We start from the raw sequence: 21,011 nt of genomic DNA, 5'->3' as shown, positions 1-21,011 counted from the left end.
GATGACACAGGTATGGTGTGCCAGGATGACACAGGTATGGTGTGTCATGCTGACAAGCCAGGGGCACAAGCCCTTTGGCTCTCCTAGAGCTTTCCAGTTTGAGGGTACTCTTAATTCCCCTGGCTTGCAGAAAGCCTAAATGCTCATTCAATTCTGTAGCAGAAGACCAGAGCAGATGTAGCAGAACAGCTGCTAGGCAATTGACAGTCTCAGGGAGGGTCAGAACAATTGAAAGCTTTCTCCTCTGTGTTGTTGAATATGTTCAGAAGAGAGTCCCACAAACAAATGCAAGCCAAAGGCATCAACAGTGGGTAATAAGAACTTGTGTGAACACAATCCCAGGAGAGGAGGTAAAAACGGTGTTGAGATGAGATGCCTTTTTGTAGGTGTCCCTTGTACTCTGCACATTTTGTAAAAATGAGGGAACAGCCCTTGGAACAGGGAGAAAGAAACTGCTGTTTGCCCTGCAGACATTCAGAGCAGGCACTTTCTTGTAGAGAAGCAGAGGATAACTGCAAGACAACTAGTGGTTGGAGAGGCTGCAGGGAAATCCTAATGCACCGATGACTGCCGGCAAATGCTCCAGATGGGAGAGCACATACTATTGAGTAATAACATAAATATTCCCTTTCCCAATATATTTTTAACATATATTTGCATAAGAAAGAGAAGACAAATAATTGCAGTAAGAACTGTTTTTCTCAGTTCTATTTTGTAAGGTGTGTGTGTCACCAGGATGCACTGCAATTCAAACTGGTATCAGCTGGTGATTAAGAACATTTAAAACTGAATTAAAATTAGGCCTAATATTTAGTTATATATTTTTCAGGACTTTTGTCTTTGTACTTTGCAGTCAGAACTACACAGGTGGTTGTGGGATAGTTCAAGTGTCCTAGAAACCTAGGAGATAAAGAAGGAATAATGAGGTATTTTGCTGATTTTCATAGCTGAGTTTCTCTTCTCCCTTTTTTCTTAGGGGATAATCCCCAGTAGAAATTATAATTGAGAAGTTTAGTATTGTTTTGACACCAAGAGGGCAAGATTTACTCTAAAAAATTCTCAAACATCTCTTCCATGTTCAATGCTTGGGAATATTACAATTATATGTATACATTGATAATCTAATAATCTAAACAGAATCTTTAGATTTTGTGCATCTGCAAATATGGAAAAGTACAGTATCTTTTACAAGTCCATACTGTCTCCAGACAAATGTTTGCTAATTTTCATAGCCACTTCAAACTTTACATGTCTGTTTATATGTTAGTGCTTAGATGTGGCAATGATTAGCTTCTCCATTTCTTGAGTGAAATTGGATGTGTAAGAGTTGTATATCTTCATCGTTAATTTTTCCCTTGCTTTAGTTAGCAAGGCAGATTGGTCTAAGAGAGCCTGGGTAGCACCTGTTTCTAATCAAGTTTCTTTAACACCCCATTTTCTTTCTTTTTCTGAAGTTCTCTGTCATATAACAAAGATATAGACTGAAAATGGATGCACAGGCAGGACAATTTTTTGAAGATTAAGACCATATACTCTGGAAATGGGTGGGATTTTTTTCCATCAAAAGGAGACATCATTGATTTCCATTTCTGTTTTTTCCATCATGATAAATCTGGACTGCATTATATTAATGAAATTCCAAGCTCTTAGAAAAATTGTTATGCAAAGAGTTGGACTGAGCCAAAGGAATGGATCCAGGCAATGAAAACATCAAAACCTCATGGGTTTTGACTCCCACAGTGACTCAAAAATAATACCTCATTCTAGATCAAACTTTTATGTCACCAATAGGATAAAGAAACAAATTGAACACCAAGAAAGCTAAAGATGGGCAGTAAAGTGGAAAAAGTCTGAAGATTGGTCTAGATACATGTTTCTCTGTATGTATCAGAATCAGAGCTTTTTAGCAGATGCAAGAACACTGAGCCTTGCTGTGCCTTCTGTCGATTATTTTAACCTGTCATAACAACACTACAGATGCAAGCACTACTTGGCATATACTAAAGAGGTCACACTGAGGGCAACTACACAGGTATGTAAGGTTAAGGTAAGCTAATGAATGGCTCCTCGAGGAGAGATCAAAGGTATTGCCCTAGGAGGAAAACTGTTCAAGGACAAACAAACAGAAAGCCAAAGGGGTTGGTACCTTAGAATCAACAAAGAGATGATCAGAACCAGAACCACAATTCCCGTGAGTGTAAAGACAGCAATAGTCAAGACGTGGGGGCCTGCAGAAAAGAAAAAATGAAAAATAAAAAAGTTGACAGAGGATGATAAACAACAATGTTGTGTTTAAGAAATTACTCTCACTCACAAATGCACAAGTCACAATAGCTGGCCAAGGATAATTTTTGGTCACGTTCAAATTGAGAGGTTTGATCCTTTTATCAGTGTTGTTTAGTGATGACTTTCTGATTCAGGCTTTATAGTGTTTGTCTTCTCCTTTCCAGTCCTCCTGGGTACCCAACCAATGAACTCCTGGTGGTGAATTTTCCACATCTACCCATACCTTCATCACTCAGAGCCTTTACTGATACAATTTGCTTCAAGATGGGATATACCTGAAGCTTCCACACAGAATTTCAGCTGATACAGAGTACAGCCACTTATGGATTTGAAAGGCATTTCTCACAGGAACTTGTTATCCAAGATGAGGTAAGGAAGGAGAGCATGGTACAGCTTTTAACATACACAGACTTTTCAACGTTTCACATCTGGGTTCTCCCCTTATTGATCCAGTTGTTTAAAGTCATTTTGTAGTTGTAGACAGAGCTTTGGAGACTGTGGACTCATTTCTGAACCCTTCTGTAGACCCTGTGTTGGGATGACAGTGCTACTGAGCACTGAAGTCTTCAGTAGGAAATTAATATGGTATAGAGGCAAATTAATCTGGTGGCAGCACAAAGTTATTCAAATGTCCTTGGAAGCTGCCAGCTCCAAACAATTTGAAAATCATGTCACCCAGGAATCTGAAACTAAAGCCAAAATTACCACAATCACTTAGACCCAAAATCCACAGAGCACATGAGAGTTCTAATCCTGAGCAAGCAGGCAGGGTGAACAAGGCTGGGAACTGACTATTTAAGGCTGTAGTTTTGATTGTCTTAATGTAGAAGTGTGAGCTGAAGCCTTTTATCTGTTCTTGGAGCTCAGGGGTACTGGGAAGGAAAGGTGGCAGCCACCAGCTTCCTTTGAAGAGTAACAGGCTATTAGTGAAGAGCTGCAGCTGGTGTACCTACTCCACTGAGCAAAGAAGGCAGAGCAGAATTCAGTTTTGCAGATTGCCATATTGGTTATGGACAATAAAAGAGCTGAGTTACTCAGCCTTACTGAGGCTAACACACCTCTGTCTGTGCCCAGGAACAGAAATAAAAGCATGCATAAAATTAATAAATAAATAACAAAATTATGTACACTAGCTGCCTTCAGAACCAGGCAGCAACTGAGGAAGGATTTTCAACATACCAGTTTGTCTGCATCTGACATAGAATTCAGTTTATTAACTTCTCTGGATTTTGGACCCAGTTTTCTGTGTGTTTGTCCCAGCATTAGTCTGATCCTCTCTGTTGAAAACCATCAGTACCACTCTTTCCCTCCACCAGGAAGGGCATTGTCAGTACTATTAATCGACAGATACAGGAGAATGTGCAAAGCCATTTTGTAGGAATTCTCTCTAAGACTTAAGGTTTGTGAAACGTGGCTTGCAGCTCAACAAGGAGCAGGTTGCAGTTTCCCATGAAAGCGCTAAGGGACCGTAATTTCCTTTTCCTGAGGCTCTGCTACCACCTCCTGGCTCTTATTATTACAACATGCAGATAGAGAGTGCATGACAAATTAACTGGTCCTCTGGAACCATAAACACTTGTGTATTGAAGACTAATCTTATCCAGATTTAGAGTGAGGGCTAGAACTCTCTGAATAATGGGAAAACATGGATGAAGCCCCTTTATTTTTCACGGGATGCCAGAAGGAAGGTAGGCAGCAAAACTGGTTCAGCTGTTCTTAGTTACAGTTTAGGAAGGATCAGGGCTCTGGTTACTCTGTTGACCTTCCTGGAGGAAAAGACACATTTCTGGTTGGAAAGTTTTGACTGGCTTTGGCAAGGCATGGTGATTACTTAAACTTTGGCCATCTTCTTTTGGGGGAATATATTTATTTAGAATCACACTGAAGAAAGGTTTATTTTTTAAAAAAATGTGAAAACAAAATAAACAAGTACCTGTGGGAGAAAGTTTTGCTTTAGTTTAGTATGGCTTGGCCACAGTGTTAGGCCTTCATTAAGCACTGGATGTTAATCTACTGATTTGTGGACACTGGCTTTCTGCAGTTCCCATTTTTCTTTTGCCTTTGTGGAGCAGCTTCAAACAAGAACATACTGAAGGGAGTATTTGAAAGATATGCAGATCCACTGACAAGACAGCATGTTGTGTGGGCCCCAAGGGATGGATGGGAATGGGACTGGAGCCAGAAAGCCCATGCCCTGGGGAGACTCCGTGGCTGATGTGTGCAGAGCTGCTGTCCCTGCACAGGCAGGACTCATGGTCATACCAAGGGACACCAGAGATTTGACCAGAGATTAAAACTGAAAGTTCCCATGCTCCCTGTGCTCTTCCTAGAATTGTCTAACTGGACAGAGCCTTATCAGAGCTCCTGCCTTCTCCTGGCAGCTCCCATGTGTCCCTGGCAATCAAACACTACTCCTGCTTCTCTTAGAAGTGGTAAGACCTAATTTGAGGCCATCTGATTTACTTTACTGAGGAATAAAAATGTTTGAATCCATTTACAATCTTACTATGAATGGATGCTTACAATTAGCAGAGGGTGTTTGTTTCTCCAGTTATGGAGGTAAGCAGTACAGCAAAATATTGGGAGGCCTTTGGCAGAGACCTTTAACTGCAGCATCTTTGGATTCTCACTTATGGGAATGACTCAGATGAACAGTAACACACTGTACACTAACTCTTGCAGCCACTGCCACTGCAATAATTTTTATTCTGCACATCATACCTGAAGCACATGCCCTTCCATTGCCAATCACTATGTGGCAGCAAGTCTTAAAGGGGGAAATAATTTAATGAGACTGACGAGGCTGTACCCTGCGATGCTAAATAACAAGGGGCTTCATCCATTCTATCCAAGAGTCACCAAAAACTCAGAAGAAAAGGAGATGGTGATTTCTGGAATTTCAGATTTACACTTTTCATGCAGATAGAGCCATAACCCAGTTTCCCACTGTCTTTCCATGAAGAGTCAACTCTTCTCAGAGACTCCTCCAGATATGCACCCTGAATCTGCACAGCACTGTGTCCTCTCCCCAGCTCCCTACAGAAAGGATAAAGGGGCAAGCAGAAGCCACCATCCTCCATCAGCAATACAGAAATGCAGGGTCAGATAATGCATTGTGACCTTAACTCTTCTGCCTTTCCTGAAGAGACTTTCAAGCAACTCACACCACCTCCATCTTCTAGTGAAGGTTATTTGTTTGGGGAGTGACCTCTTCTGAAACACCCCATGGTATTCCCCACAATCACTGATCCAGTATGGAGTCTACAAGAGACTTACTAGCAGTGCCTGAACAGAAAGGAAGGTTAAGAACTGGGCTGGATTCAGAGAACACTGGGGGATGGGGCAGGAGAAGCAAGGGTGCTGTTCTTCACCCAGCTCCTGGCATCACTGGTTGGGGGCAGTGTGAAGGTAACATGCTGGATTGGACAGCAGGTGGATCTTAAGACTGTGTGACTTGTCTTCAGGGAAGAGGTAGGTTTAATGAATGTCTCACCAGTCCCTGGAGTATCACTGGGCAGCTTGTGGTTCTTCCATATGAAATCCGGACTGTTAGTCGCCTTGTATGTCTTGTTGTTTTGAGTGTTGAAGTACAGAAGAGGTTTGAACTATGGATGTAGGAGGGAAGAAATGCAGTCAGCAGCTGTGCTCTCCCTCTTTTGTCCCTTGCTTCAGACTACTCCTAATAAATGTACTGCCCAAACTCAAAGTTATTCTTTCTCTTTCTGCTACAATGGTGCATCTCTCAGCATAGCCATACGTTCAGCTGCCATGTTCTTCCTCATTCTCCTCCCCTCTCTCTGAAAATAAATTTACTGATCCCACAAGATACCAGCTGCACTTCACTTACTGAATCACCAGATGACATCAATCCTGTCAGTCTCCAGCACACCTCACATGACCCCTTCTGGCACATACAGCATGCCTTGGCACTCCACCACTCCTGCTATAGTTATTTTCATCATTCTTATGCAATAGTACAGGACACTTTGTTTCTCTTTTCATAGTTAAGGTCAGACAGTTGCTCCCTGGCCATACGTACATGCTTTGCAGACTTTGAAGTGTACAGCAGGGTCAGATTGGTATCAATGTCTCCAAATTCATCTAGAGTCACAGGACCCAGTACACCTGCAGACACAAGGAATTAGTCAGAGAGCTTGTGTTTTCAGAAACACAAATGGGGCAAGAAGGATGGGATAAAAAAAAAAGCATTTCTGATACTCCAGGTATTTTTCTTCTTCATGTACATGCTAGAATATGTATCAGCTCAGTATGGTGCTACTTCTCCGTTAATATCACACTATATTTTCTCTATAAAAATGGGTTGAACTGACTGCACTGAAGAGGAAAGTCTCCCTCTAGCTATAGGAAAATATGTTTGTCAGGTTTCTTCAGCATAACAAGAATGTCAGACTAACTTCCCTTGAAGGAACCATTTCAGAAGTGAGAAGGGAAATCATCTATTTCCACCTGTAGTTTGAATCTATCAGCTAGTAAGGAAATACAAGGATCCTCTCATTCCCTTTGGTCTTTTGGAAACTGCATGTTTGGCTCTAATAATATTTTAACCAGTTTCCCAAGTCCCTCCGCACAGTTTGATTTTGCTCCCATGAAGTTGGTTGTCTCAATGAGAGCACAAGTTAAGCTAATAACCACTACTCCCTAAAGTTCCACCTTCATTATCCCCCTTCTTTTTTACAGGAGGGTCTTTTTTATCAGCTTCAGATTGCTCTTTTGCTGCTCTTGATGATAACTTGTTTTATTTTTCCTAAAGTTCAGTGTCATCATTATTTTAGCTCAGGAACTGCCTTCTCGCTTTTCACTTCAAAAACCGATGCTTAGTTTTCCATGGTGCACCTTCTTAATATCAAAATAATTATTGGATGGAATCCCTACTGTATGAGTGTCCATCACAAGAAAGAATAAAGGTCATTCAACACCTCTCACTTTTAGGATTTTTTTTTAAACTAAACCTATAAGTAATGATGAGCATTGCAGTGCAGTATTTCAGATAAGGAAAAAAGTTTGTGCAACTTAACTTTCAAATTTAGAATTAAACTGAAGAGATGAGTCTACTGATATTCAAAAATGGATGCTGTCTTCAGGAGGAATTAGTAAACTGTATCTTGCTAGGTATGGGGATACCATGGTTAAAGCCAAGATAAGACCAAAACCTGTTAGGCCCTCTTCAAAAAATCTGGGAAACTTCTACACATGTGTTTGTTGAACATACTTGAGACATAAACAGAAAACTTTGAGTCATCATTTTGGTGCAGATCTCTAATGTGAAACAACAGCTGCAACTGTACTCCCAGAAGGGTAATGATGTCACTTCTTTGTCTAAGTCTTGCCTCTGCTTTTTCCTAATGCTTGAATTCTGTGATTTTAAGTGCATGGCCTACAAAATAAAAGCCCACTGTTGCTAGACAACCTGTGAGAGGAACCTGTGAGAGAAAGCTGACTAAGAAGAGCCAACCCGTTGTCAGCTGGCCTACACTCAGATGCAGGCACCCAGACCTACATGGCTTTGTAAACTGGAAAAGGTTGAAACTACTTCATTAAAGCTTAGCTCGTTGACTTCAGAGTAACTTTGAACATCAAGTACTGAAGATAACATCCTTTTAAAAATTACATATACATTAAAAAAATTCATTAGAGGGCTTGGTCTTATTTAGTGTAGAAGTGACTTATTCTAAGAGTGCTCAACTCCAAGTTTCTTTCCCCTCATCAATTTAGTAAACTCTGCACAGCACTGTTTTACCTTCAAAAGTGGTATTTCTGAATTCATTGATGAAACTGAGAGGTGACACTGGGCTCTGGGAGACGACAAATTTCTTGAGAATATGTCCAAACAGCAAGACTGCATTAAAATAGCCAGCAAGAAAGTCATCTTCCATCTAGAAGAAAAGAAAAATAAAAACAGTTTGAGAGTTCATGATTCTGCCTTAAAGCTACAACAACTTTGATTGTCTGCATCTGGCAGAAACTCCAGCATGGAAGACCAGAATCTGCTGAACACTGAGTGAGTGCATGGCCAATGCCACACCAGTGTTCTCACATGAAAAAATAAAGGAAAACAAAATATATGTTTGGTGTATGAAGACAGGGGGGTGGTGAAAACTTGTAAGAGGCCAACATAAAGGTCTGGCATGCTGATTCTGGTGCAAAGAATTCAAGAAATTCTACACTGTAGGTTCTTGATGGGTCTGATCTGCTCAGTGTCTCCCAAAGATCCTGGCTTTGGATTAGATTTTCTGTGCAGATAATTCAGTGTGGTGCCAGCAAGTCTGGGCTTCCAGATGGCCACAGCTAAGGGGCAAGGAGCTATGTCAGAATTTCCAGCAGCCTGCCATAGAGCTGGCACCCAAAAAATATTGAGTCCAGGCTGGGGGATCTAGAAGCCTTGTAAATCCAGCCAGAAGCTTCAGGGTGCCTCCTGAAAAGCTGGAGCTCAACACCACAAATCCTGGGAGGAGCTCTACATGAAGGGGCTGGTTCCTAGGCAGATGGCAGGAGTATCAGTTTCACTAAGCAGATACAGCATTTCCATAGTTATTGCTTTTATGGAAATAAAAAATATATATTTCCTACAGGGAAAAAAAAATAAGTTTCCTGTTTATGAAGTTTATCTGAAAAGCCTCTGGACAGAAACTGCAATGGTTGTCACTTCTTAGACGTATCTGCACAACTAAATCAGTCAACCATTATTAGTTCTGGACTTTCCATGCCTCATATCTCCATTACACATACAGAACTTTCTTGAGTGATGCCTGTAAGATTGTCAGTCACTCAGAAGTGGAGTCAGAAAGCCATGTACCTGTAAGTCTCCCTCACAGTCCATAAATACGGCACTTGCAGACCAAATGAAAAGCTTGAGTTGAACTTCACAAAGCAGGAACATGACAGCCTGCATGTTTGCCTTACAATACTATATTTTTACATCGTTACCTCAGGACAAAATGTCATACCGCAATAATACAAGAAAATACCAGCATAAAAGCATGACAGGGAATGATAACAGCTGCATTTTTAGTTTTCATTTCCTAGTGCAGGAACATGAATGAACTGAATGCAATAATCAGATATAAAATAGTTACCAGGATGTTGTCCTCAGTCTCTATGTAGTCTTTAATTACAGTATTGTAGCTGTAATTAGCTGGTGGCAGAGTCAGGACAAGTACATTCTGCATGTAATTAGCTGAGCTGTTCTTCCTGAAGTACGTGTTACTGCAAAGCAAAGCACAAGAACACCGCAAACTCTCAACAAAAGCGTCTGTGGTATCCACAACAGAATCACTCGCCTCTTCCCAATGGTACTGTTATTTAACAGGTTAAAACAGTAGTTCTAAAAGTAAAATTTCATCATGCACACAACTCTTTATATTGTTGGTTCCTTGATGCCAGCTTTTGTGATTAGATATATTAATAGGTAATATCAAAGAGATCTGGCAATCTGACACTCAAAGGTTGCAGCAAATTATTGTTATTATTGTAACTGTTTGGTTTCTATCCTGCTTATCTCTTGTTTTTTTCAAGCAGAGTTTATATTTACTAAAACTCAGTCTCTTCTTGGAATCCACAATACTGCAATCATAGTTTCTTCATGTTACTGTGCCTGTTTCTGACCTTTTCAGCACTCTTTTGCATGTTACTTTAATTTTAATAATTCCTACTAGAACTGAGCACAGCAGCATTTGGCCTAAAACCATTTAACACGAGGGCATGAAACAATCAGAGAGGTGCAGAGGGCAGCTTATTGATTTATTTGTTTAATTCAGTGAGATAGGAAAATCAGAGCAAACTGTGTGAACTTGAAAACTATGCTGGAACAAGCAGACGATATTGTAGCTTTCAGGTCTCTTTGGTTTCATCACCCTGATAGGCCATCTGGAAGTGCTTCACAAACAGGCCACCACTGGATGCACATATTAAAGAGGAATGTAGCAACAGATATTAGTGTCAAGTGGCAGCAACTGTCATTGCTATAGCTGGATCAATAAAAAGAAAATAATTGCATAATCCTTCTCTCGTTATTCATGTTTGATCATACTTTTATTTTTTTCAGTCAGTACAGTACTAAGACGTTTTGGGCACCACAGGCTCTGCTCCATGGTCATCTGATGGGATTCTGACACCAGAGCCCCATCCCTGCCTTTTACTGAACCTTCTGACTTTTATATTACTCTTTTTACCCTGAAGAATTTCAAACTGTTTTTCATCCAGGCTCAGACTGAACTGGCCAGTTGGAAAGGATACTTCATTAGATTCTACCAGACTGGATAATCCTACAGTATTCCACCTTTCCTGAGGGAGGCTTAAAGACTGTTTTGTGTCCTGGCTGTCAGATGGTTCAAAACTAAAGAAAATTTCAATCTATCACTTTGTGTGAGGGACTGCACTCCTGGAAAAGCATGGGCCTTTGCCTACTATAGCTTCAGTGCCCATCTTACATGTGTCTGTAGTTTGCTTGTTTTAAGAAAAATAATGTGACTTGAGGCACGCAGCAAAATCAGGGGCACATAGCAAATTTGAGGGCAGCAGCACATAAAACAGGCTGAGGTACTGGATGTGCCAGAAGGATGCACATCACAGCAGAAAAGCCCCTAATCACTCTCACCTAATGCAACCGTGCTGAGGTACTGGATGTGCCAGAAGGATGCACATCACAGCAGAGAAGCCCCTAATCACTCTCACCTAATGCAACCATTACACATGCAACACCAGTAAGTTAAAGCACTCACATATTTAGTCCCCACTGTGCATTTGCAAAGAAACAGGAATTGTGGTCAGTTGCCTCAAGAAAGCAACTGGGGATTCCTACTGCCTACATAAAATGGTGGAATGCCTAAAGCTCAGGCACTTCTGAAAAACATATATGGTGAATCTGAAAGTGTACAGGACAGAGAAGAACCTATTAGAACCTGAACCACAGGATCCAGTTTGGACCCAAAGGTTAAATGTCTGAAGTCATTAATTCAAAGTTCCTCAGACTTGACTTGTCAAGGTCAGCTTTAGACACAAGGAAGTCCCACAGGCCCTGGAAATTCATGGATTCTTTTTGCTACACCAACAGTGAAATAAGTAAAACCAAGACATGGGCACATACATTTGCTGTGTGATCATCCATCCATTATGCTGCCAGCACAGTCCTGGGCATGTTTTGGTCTAGGCCAATTAACTTTCTCCCAGACTGTGACTTGCTATGGCAACTGCAGCCATACTCAAAAAAAAACAGTTTAGGCATCTGTACATAGCCATGCCGATGTGAGCTGTGCTCTGTTGATTTAGGCTTCGGGCCAAGGATCAGCTCTCAGTCCTCATATACAGCCCAAGATTTTGAGGCTACCACTGATAAGGCCAGTTTATGTTAGTCTTCATCTACAAAGATTTTTGTAATTAGCAATATAAAGAGGAAATTAAACAAATCAAAACTTAAGTTGTATACTAAGAAACTTCTCTTAAAAGTTAGATTTATGTGGTCATAAAGATGTTCAAGAGACAGAAATAAAGTACAAGATTTGTAGAGCGGAAAAACAGTTGTATCAGTCATTTAAATAATTTTAAAATGGAATAAATGGAGCCTAGAAAAATATACTTCTAAGTCACATGTACATAGTTGGCTGGTTGGGCAGAGTGTATAAAAAATGTACAATATCTCATATGAACAGCTCACCACCATTCTGACTTTGGACTCAGTACTTCTCTCATGGCTTCCTGCACTGAGGAGTTAACCCTGCCTGCTCTGTCATTGCCTTAGAAAAATATTATGAGAAATAAAGGGGATGTTGTAGAGGATGTGCCACAAATTAAACACTAAGCACCTCAGATAAATGGTGAGACATGAAGAAAGACGACAATAGAAAACATTTTGTAAAAGAGCATTTCTTCAACAAAACAAACCCAGACTATTTCCATTATCTGTATCCATCAGCAAACTGCAGAGAAAAGAGGAAAAGCAAAGGTGATACTTTACTTGAAGAGATCTATCAGGATGATAACAATGTCATTATCCACTTTTCCCGTCCCTAGGTCTGTCCTGACATCCTCTGGAGACCCACACATGATGATCGCTACAGATTGGGAAAAAATGGAGACAGATTGGTGAGAGATGCAGACAAGAAGATGACATTTGCCTGCTCCCCTATGTTTGAGTAGCAGGTAGTAGAGCAATTCTGGGCTAAGGTGCATTTATCTGTGCTGTGTTGGGACCCAGGCACAGAGCTACAGCCTCTCTGCATTAAGAGTAGGATATTTGAGGGTAAGTGGTGAAAGGTGCCTCAATAGCCGCATAATTTCCCATCTGACTGCACCAGAGCACTACCTTTATCTCACTCAAATACGCATTAGGAGTCCTGATGCCATATGGCCTATTGAAGCTGAACGTTTCTAGGTTAAATGGCATTCAAGTAATGGTTTCATTAGCTTGCTTACTCTCACTCTCACTGGGCCTGCTGATGCCAGGTGCTTAGTCTTAGGAGAAGATGAGGTATTTAGTCAACCACTTTTCTAGTTTAGATGAGTCATTTCCAGAAGTGCCCCTTGATGGCAAAACGAGGCCCATATATGTATCAAGGCTGCAAATACATGAGTGATAGAGAGCTTGTAGTATCTATATTCTTGTAGTATTTAAAGCTCTTCTTAGGACAAGTTGTGATTCCTGGATTTCTGAATCTTTCAGAAAAAGGAGCTTGTGCCTAGATGGGATAATTCAGAAGCTTTCTGGAACCAGGGTATTCCCACGTATTTTATGGGGATAGAGAAAGGAATCTAGGAATGTTGTGCCATTTTATGTTTACATCCATTTAAAATATCTGTTTCCACCATTTCTGGTGACAGGCTATCCCTAAAACCTAACTAAGGGGTAAGTTTGATTTCCTGGGAAAAGCAACTTACTTGCAGGGACGGTGCACCCTCAGCCCCTCCTTACCATTGCTCTTCCGGTTTGGATTTTTCACAATTTTTTTCAGCTGCTCTGGAGTCCTTAAAATATCTTTGAACTTCAGTTTTTCGGAGAACTTTGTGATTCCAGCATCTAAAGCATTCATGTACCTGACATAAGGGAGCACAGATATTGTCAGAAAATTGCTAAGTCCTCACATTCTCCTAAATCATCCACAGTGGAAGGCAGGCTGATTCACAGCACACAGGAGTGTTTAGAAGCTGGTAATGAAGCCCTTTCTGCAGCAATACAAGTGAGAAAATCAATACATGGCATGAAAGACACAGAAGTGCTCGAAACGTCAACCAGAGGTATTTGAGCCTGGTGGTGCAAAGGATGGATTTGGAAAATACAACGATGCAACAAGACATTAACAATTAAGGGAAAAAAAACAGGGATATGGGAAAATTACAGTAAATCAGACTAACAGGGAGGCAGAGGCAGGAAGTGGTAATCTTAGAAGACACAAGTGAAGCTTCAACTGAGTAAACAGGAGCTGCAGAAAGAACCAAGATAAAAAGCATACATGTACCCTGACTGTGAGAGAAGAAAGGAAGGAAAGTAGCAACAAAAAAAGCCTATACAGAGTCAGTTAAAACTTGAAGGGGAAAATGAGCACAGCAAAAAAAGCAACTAAGTGAGTAAAAGCTTGCTAAAAGATTAAGCAAAAACAGTCAGCTCCTAAATCCTATTCTTGCTTCAGCATGTTGTGTCTGAGAAGAAAAATTCTTTTTGAAATAAAGTTTCTGCAGAGGGAAAACCAAAAGAACTCTCTGAGTTTTCACACTGCCTAACTTTTGATTTACCAGCACTGAGATCCCAGTCCTAAGAACTACCAAATATCTTTTGCTTCCTTTTTTTTTTCAGTAACAGAACCATTAACTATTAATTTACAGGAACATATGCACAGTTGAAACATAATCTGATTTTGTTATCACCATGGGTATTCACTTATTTTTATATGTATATAGGAAAAACAATTAGCCCAAGTAGTACAATTTGTGCTTTAGACAAAATGGGATATTTTAAAATTACACAGTTCAAAAACCTTCAAGTTTACAGTTTTCATTAAAGCAGAATTAGATGCATAAATTAGGATGAAAAATGGGGAGAGACACAAAATTATTTTTTTTTGTTAATTCAACAATAAGTGCGAACAATTCTGAAGTCATAAAGAAGGTCCTGAACAGAAGTATTAAAAAAGGCAAGGTAAGAAACACTTGGAGAGGTCAGAAATAACTTATATGCAATTACTTCCCTAGAAAGTATGACACCTGCAGGGTTAAAGTGATTTAGTTAATGTGTATAGTGCATTGGCAATTATAGCTGCAAACATGGAGGAATAGGGACTGTAGTAAGAGATAAACAAAGTGCTATGATAGTTCAAAACATCAAAGAGGTAATCATAGCAATTACATCATGTGATCAAATTGCTGTCTATACTAAGAAAGAAGGAAACAATAAAAGTCCCTAAATACATAAAAGAGAGTGAACTGGAGATCAGTTTTAGGTCCCTGAATTCAGAAAAAAAGGAATTAAGTATTATATTCAAAATGTTCCATAAATATATGCTTATATCACTCTGAAGCCAATACAGTCATAAATTTTGCTTCAAATTCTGCAATCTCCTAAGGTTATCAATTTGAAATATATATTACAGTTATTTCCATGAACTTTTTGCTGCCTTTGAGCTACATTTATAAAATTAATAGGAGAAATTAGATTACAATCAATCACAGGCTGATGTTTCAGGTCACAAAGTGAAAACTGTCTCCTTTGTTCCAAACTAGTAAGAGCATAGCCCAAACTCTGCAATCACTGGAGTCATTTTGTTTGAGGAAAGATACAGTTTGAACAATAGGGCCCACAGACTGAGGCCATTCATGTGGAGAAACACTGTTGGAGCTTGGTAAGACCCTGGTATGAGCCTCTCATGACACACTATTTATATCAAAGAGGCAATAAAAAGGTATTTCCATCAGAGACAACATGTAGGCTATGTTGTCCACAGGAAAAGCCAAGGCTTGCAAATATTTAAAATAGGCTGAAAGGAATATTCAGGTATGCACTACAGCTAAAGAGTATCATTCATCTTTTCCTTCGCTCATTCCTTGGCAGTTGTAAGGCACCTCCCAAAGTGTAAGACTCAAAGAACAGCTTGTAAGAACCATGTCTGAGGGTGGAGACAGCGTTTATCAACACTTGGGTCAGAGGTGGATCCAGATCTTACCAGAAGCATGCTTCTGAGGTTTCAGTCCTCTTGTAAATGTAGACAGATTCCCAGGTAGTGGTTTTGAATGGCAGCTGAGAATCTTTCCAAAAATAAAAGAAAAATTCATTCACTTTTCTGGCTGGAGTCAGAAGGCGTGTTAGGTTCACTTTGTAGTCACAGGACAGTCCAAAACTCCCTACAGAGATCAGAGGCAGGCTCAGTACTGTTTCAAGTCTGAAGGGAGAGATAAGAGGACAAGTCTGAACAGATTGCTGTTGCACCAAGGCAGCTACTACCCTATTTTCATCCTCCAGTCCCTCTCTTCTTGTGCCCTGCATTAATTTAACAGCAATTTAAACCTAAGACAGAAGGCTTCTCAACAATACAAGCAGACTTCAAGTCTGTATTGGCACCAAAAAGCCCTGTTGAGCCGGTCCAGGAGTTTGTCTCACTGCCCCCAGTTGCCCATGCCCTTCTGAGTACCATGCACCATTTCAGCCCCAAGGGTTGTGACAGGAGTCCAAAGGCTCAAGGACCCATCTGTTTCTGCTCCCTGGCTGCCATGGATTTAATGTCATTAGTGGGACAGTGCTGCAGGGTCACACCTTTTTGCCATCAAAAAAGCTTCACTCCTACAACTCAAAGGAAAAATCCTTCAGTTTCACTATGGAATATTTCAGGAGCTGTACAACAGCAGCAGTCAGGGAGAAAAAACTACAGTAGCCCTCTGCTGACAAGGAATTTGTTAGACAAAGATATTTTTATACAAAGAAAACAATATGCTTTTAAAAATAAAAGTATTTTCCTGGATGCTGCAATCCTATCAGACTAGACTAAAAATATTTCGGTTCTTGTATGTTGTTTTTTTAATGACACTGAATTTTGCCTGCAAAAATCATGGCCATAAGAGTTGTTGGCATTATTGTGATAAAACTTGACCTTCCAGGTAAATCACACATCAACTTACAGGGTTTATACTTGTTGCAGCAGAAACGGAGAGAGATGATGTAAGAAGTAATGCCAGGAGAGTATTTCACTAATTAAATGGGCATTTTTCTGACAGACTTGAAATAGAACAGAATCAAACAGAATGAACTATTTCAGTTCAAAGGGACCTACAGCAATCATCTAGCAGCACAATACCCACAGCATATTTCCTACACTGAAATTGTTGTAAAGTGCTTTTAACTGAAAGAGGACAGGTTTAGATTAGATGTCAGGAAAAGATCTTTACTATGAGGGTGGTGAGGCACTGGAATAAGTTGCTCAGAGAAGCTGTGGATGCCCCATCCCTGGAAGTGTTCAAGAACAGGCTGGATAGGACCTGGTCTGGTGGCATGTGTCCTTGCCCAGGGCAGGGAGTTGGAACTAGATGACCTTTAAGAGCTCTTCCAAACCGTTCTATGATTCTATAAAAGCAAGGCACTTGTTCTGATTTTCAAGGCTATTGCACCACAGTTAGTGTTCTTCATTGCTTTTCATGAACTTCCGCTATCCACACTTTTTACTGGTCTCACTGTGTCAGAGTCCAAGGAAAAGACTTTGGCATCATTCCGGGCATCTCCATATCCACCAGATAGAAAAGCAAACATTAAGTTGGGAGGCCCAGGGAATGAAATAGTGTATCCTGCATAATATTTTACCATGGTGCTATACATGTATGAATTATTCTTTTGATTCTTCTATAAATCAATCGCACACCTTCACCAGTAACATTGTATTCACTTCTGGCCATGCCACTCAAAAGTATAGAGCTAAAAGCAGACAAAGCTTGAGCTAAGGTGTCTCAATTCCCCCAGTTTCTGTCAATGAAACCAAAAAGTTACCAGAGTTTAGAAAGGGAAGTGATTCACCTGGGTAACCATATGAATTTGTACGTCCTAACTGATTGGAGATTTTAAAATGATTTACGCTAAAAGTCTGCAGATCCAGCTTACACTTTTGCTAGCATCTGAGAATGAATATATTAATGTATAATATAATATAATATAATATAATATAATATAATATAATATAATATTATATAGAATTATGCATGTTCATGTCTAAGACAACAGTAGAGAGTTTCATTCTTCAAGAATGCTTCCTCAGGCAGAAGAGTTCAGATGACACTGTCTGCTCCCTGTCTAAACATTTTTTACTAAAAATAATTGGGTTTTTTGGATCTTCTCTTGGCAGATGTAACTCAGGCTCCCCCTCAGTGACTGAACACCCACCCAGAAGGAGCCCTGTTGCTGCAGTACTGCAAAGTCTCCGTGCCTCATGCTCACATCCCTGACCTGCTGCAGTTGCTAAAGAGTTAGGGCCTTTTGAGCCCTCAGTCCGTCCGTCCGTCCATCCATCCATCCATCCATCCATCCATCCATCCATCCATCCATCCATTACTGTCAGGAATTAGAATTTTCCCTGCTAGCGCTGGGATTTCATCAGTGGGTTCTAGAGGGGGATTTTCTTTACCCTACCAAACATAGTGGCTATGCATAACAGTCTTACTGCCCTGACTGTAAACCTCAAGATGTCTGATGTCTTCTAAACTCAAATGTCTCTCCAGGTTTGTTGTTTACAAAACAACTTTGTTCAGCATTTGGTATCTTTAAAGGTGGTACTTACGAGACCATTTGGTAGGTGGCATAAGTGCATGCAGGTCCTATGACAGCACAGCCCAGAGTGCCAGAAGCCTGCAAGGGATCAGAAAGGTCTTTAGGGGGCAGTGCAGAGAACTGGCAGAGAGAGGAGGATGGGAGAGTGAAGAAAATTCTAGAATTGAGTCACAGAATTTACCTAGAAAAGGCAAAGAAAGAGTAGGAAAGAAGCTACAGGAGGTTTAAAAGAACAAACCTAGAGTGGAGAAGGAAGAAATCACAGAACGACAAAAAAAGGCAGAGGGCAAAATAGTTCCTGTGAGTGTGACCTTCATTAAGACACAGACAGCACGAGAGGATTAAAATGTTTCTACAATTGCACATTTGAAATTATGCACCCCAGCAGTGTTTGCATTTGCAGAAGACAGGGTGGCTGGAATTCCAAGGTACTGGAAATTATTAGTTACATGCATATGAAGCTAGTATCATAAAAACCCCTTTCATGACCACCAAATGAAGCCTGACCAGTATCTTTGTGTGTCATGAGGGACAGTTTCTTGGCAAAGACTATAGCATGTGCTTATAGATCACTAGACTTGAGAATTCACATTGGATTGACTAAGTTTCATTCAAAGGTGAGGATATCCACTGAAACAGGCCTTCTTGCAATGCACCAATTCTAACTGAAGCTTTTGCTCCTATTAAGGCATTCACACGGTTTCTCTCACGTGACTTCTGTGATTTCTAGTGAGAAGCAAGCCCTTCATCTTTGCCCTTTGGCCATAGTTTCATATCCATTTCATTGGTAACAGTGCCAGCTAATGATTTCTCTGCCCACATGTTCCCATCTTCACAACAGCTCTTTCTTTTGTGTGCTGTGTAAACTGATGGTGAACCAGATCAGGCTCTGATCCAGTTGGAAAGGGACCTTCTTTTTTTTAATGGACTTTTAATGGATTGCTTTGGCTATGTGTCTACACAAAGAGCTGTGCAGATATAAAAAAGAGGACAACTGAAGCATAGGAAAAGGAGCCTGAAGCTGAAGGCTGACAGTCTCTGGGAAGCATTCATAGAATCTCTCTCCAGTATTTGCCTGCTTCTCTTCACAAAACATACAGAAACACCTTCTCTTTGAAAACTTCACTTCCCTGTCAGATTAGTTTGAAACTGAGCAACAGGATAAAAATTTAATAAGGAAAGACAGAGACACACACAGTGCACACACAGGCAGAATGAAAGAAATCTGCTACTCACATAAATTGTCTTGATGAGCTCCACACCTTCACAGGTGCTCGTACGACAGCCTTGTGAGACATAGAGTGATGAGGTAAAGGTGTGGAAGGTGGCATTGACTGTAACATTTTCTCCTGAAATGCAAACATAAAAGTAAACAGTGTCATGAGGTGCAGATAACAACTAAAACACTATTACCCCTCATCTTTTGGCACAGTCAGAACAGTCTTACTTTAGGAGATCTCCCAGCAAAAAGCTTCTACAAAATCCACCTACAACCTAACCCACACTACTATGGGTATGAGTCCATCACACAAAAAATTTGCTCCAGTGTGGACTGCTGACTTCTGATGAGTGTTAATACCTTCAGTACAAAGTACTTTTAGTGTTGGTCATTACTAGAGACATTTTTTAAGGTTCAGTAAGAAGTAACTGAGTTCACTTTCCAGTAAAATTGGACTAGAGGGCAGAAAGAGAATAGATATTATTTCTTTGGAAACTGTTTTTCCCACAATATTCTAGAGGGTGACAGTAGATTGGTGATGTTGAAAAGAGAGGTAAGACACCAAAATAAATAAAACCATCATGATCCTAAATAAGGGAAACCATAAGGACTGCAGATTCCTCACACCTGAGGTGTGATCAACAGATGGGACCAAGAGGAAAATTATTTTCAGAAAGTAGAGACTAACCCAGTCAGGAGAGGAAGCAAGGACATCCCAACTACTGCACTAGATGCATTACTGATCTTGTCTGATCCAGTTTAGCAATTCCCATATTCCCAAATCCAGCAGCACATCTCCAGAAAAGCATGCAGGAAGAGTCTGCCCAAACACCATGAAAACATACATGGTTCTGCCCATCTGTAGAGCACTTCTATATTTACAGAGAGAGGCCATTATTTCTGTAAGACCTATATAAGATGAACAGACAGGCAAGGAGCCTGTCCGAGGAGCAGCTTGCTGAAGGTCAGATGAGTATAAAACTGAGACATGAAGTGTGACAACAAACCACAAGAGAGGGGTAACCAACACCCGTTGCCTTACCTGTTGTCTGGAATTCATTTTGTACCCTTTTCAAGGCTTGTTTCACAGCTAATTTCAAACTATCAGTACTTGATGGGAAGTCCGAGTAATTCATGAGCATCACATTGATCACATAACTATTGTTGCTACAGCGATTTGAGCCAACTTGCTGCAGCAGCTGGAGCGAGGAAACCAAAGGCCAAATGGCCAGAACCAGTATCTGTTGCTTCATTATCAGTTCAGACCCATTGTGTGTTCTCTCTCATTTCTTTTTCTCTTCCAACTCTCTTTCTTTCAGATTCTCTACAGTGGTTTTGTTCATGGATAGAACAAAAGAGATCTCCACTCTGTAGGTGCAAAGACAGGCTGTATGATCCTTCTCTCCAGCACTTCCCTATCCCCTTCCCTGCCTTCACCTATGCCCGCCCCTCTGGTGTGGCACTTCAAGGTGAAAAACTAGCAACAGCAAGACTCAGGAAAGGAGAGAGGCTAAAGGTTGCTGTGAATGTTTGCTCATGGAAAGGCTGAGCCTATAAAACTGAAACATTACCAGAAACCTTGCCTGATAAGTGCACTAACTCTTCATCACAGGGATAAGCTGAGAAAGGGGAGGGGACAAATCGACTGTAAAGATAACTCTTTAAAATGGAAATAAAACATAAGGTCTCTTAAAGCCTAGAGGAAAACAGATGGTTACTTCACATTTGCATTGTCCTACATCTCTGATTACATTGCCA

The 21,011-nt window shown here is 40.5% G+C and overlaps 1 protein-coding gene across 1 annotated transcript in view; it reads right to left on the bottom strand.

Moving 5' to 3' along the window:
• The window catches only part of GUCY2C (guanylate cyclase 2C), a 43,007-nt gene extending 22,501 nt beyond the window's left edge, over positions 1-20,506 (bottom strand). The window contains exons 1-11 of the mRNA XM_071549892.1: positions 20,296-20,506; positions 19,271-19,383; positions 18,045-18,112; positions 15,453-15,668; positions 13,211-13,332; positions 12,257-12,353; positions 9,381-9,510; positions 8,045-8,180; positions 6,326-6,411; positions 5,780-5,891; positions 2,147-2,228 (exon numbers count right to left, since the gene is read on the bottom strand). Coding sequence (XP_071405993.1) covers positions 2,147-2,228; positions 5,780-5,891; positions 6,326-6,411; positions 8,045-8,180; positions 9,381-9,510; positions 12,257-12,353; positions 13,211-13,332; positions 15,453-15,668; positions 18,045-18,112; positions 19,271-19,383; positions 20,296-20,506 — 1,373 coding nt within the window. The remainder of the gene's footprint in view (positions 1-2,146; positions 2,229-5,779; positions 5,892-6,325; positions 6,412-8,044; positions 8,181-9,380; positions 9,511-12,256; positions 12,354-13,210; positions 13,333-15,452; positions 15,669-18,044; positions 18,113-19,270; positions 19,384-20,295) is intronic.
• Between the last annotated feature and the right edge of the window lie 505 nt (positions 20,507-21,011).

The sequence above is a fragment of the Pithys albifrons genome, chromosome 3, assembly GCF_047495875.1.
Source record: "Pithys albifrons albifrons isolate INPA30051 chromosome 3, PitAlb_v1, whole genome shotgun sequence".
Taxonomy (NCBI): Eukaryota; Metazoa; Chordata; class Aves; order Passeriformes; family Thamnophilidae; genus Pithys; species Pithys albifrons.
This window is presented reverse-complemented; position numbering and strand designations above follow the sequence as displayed.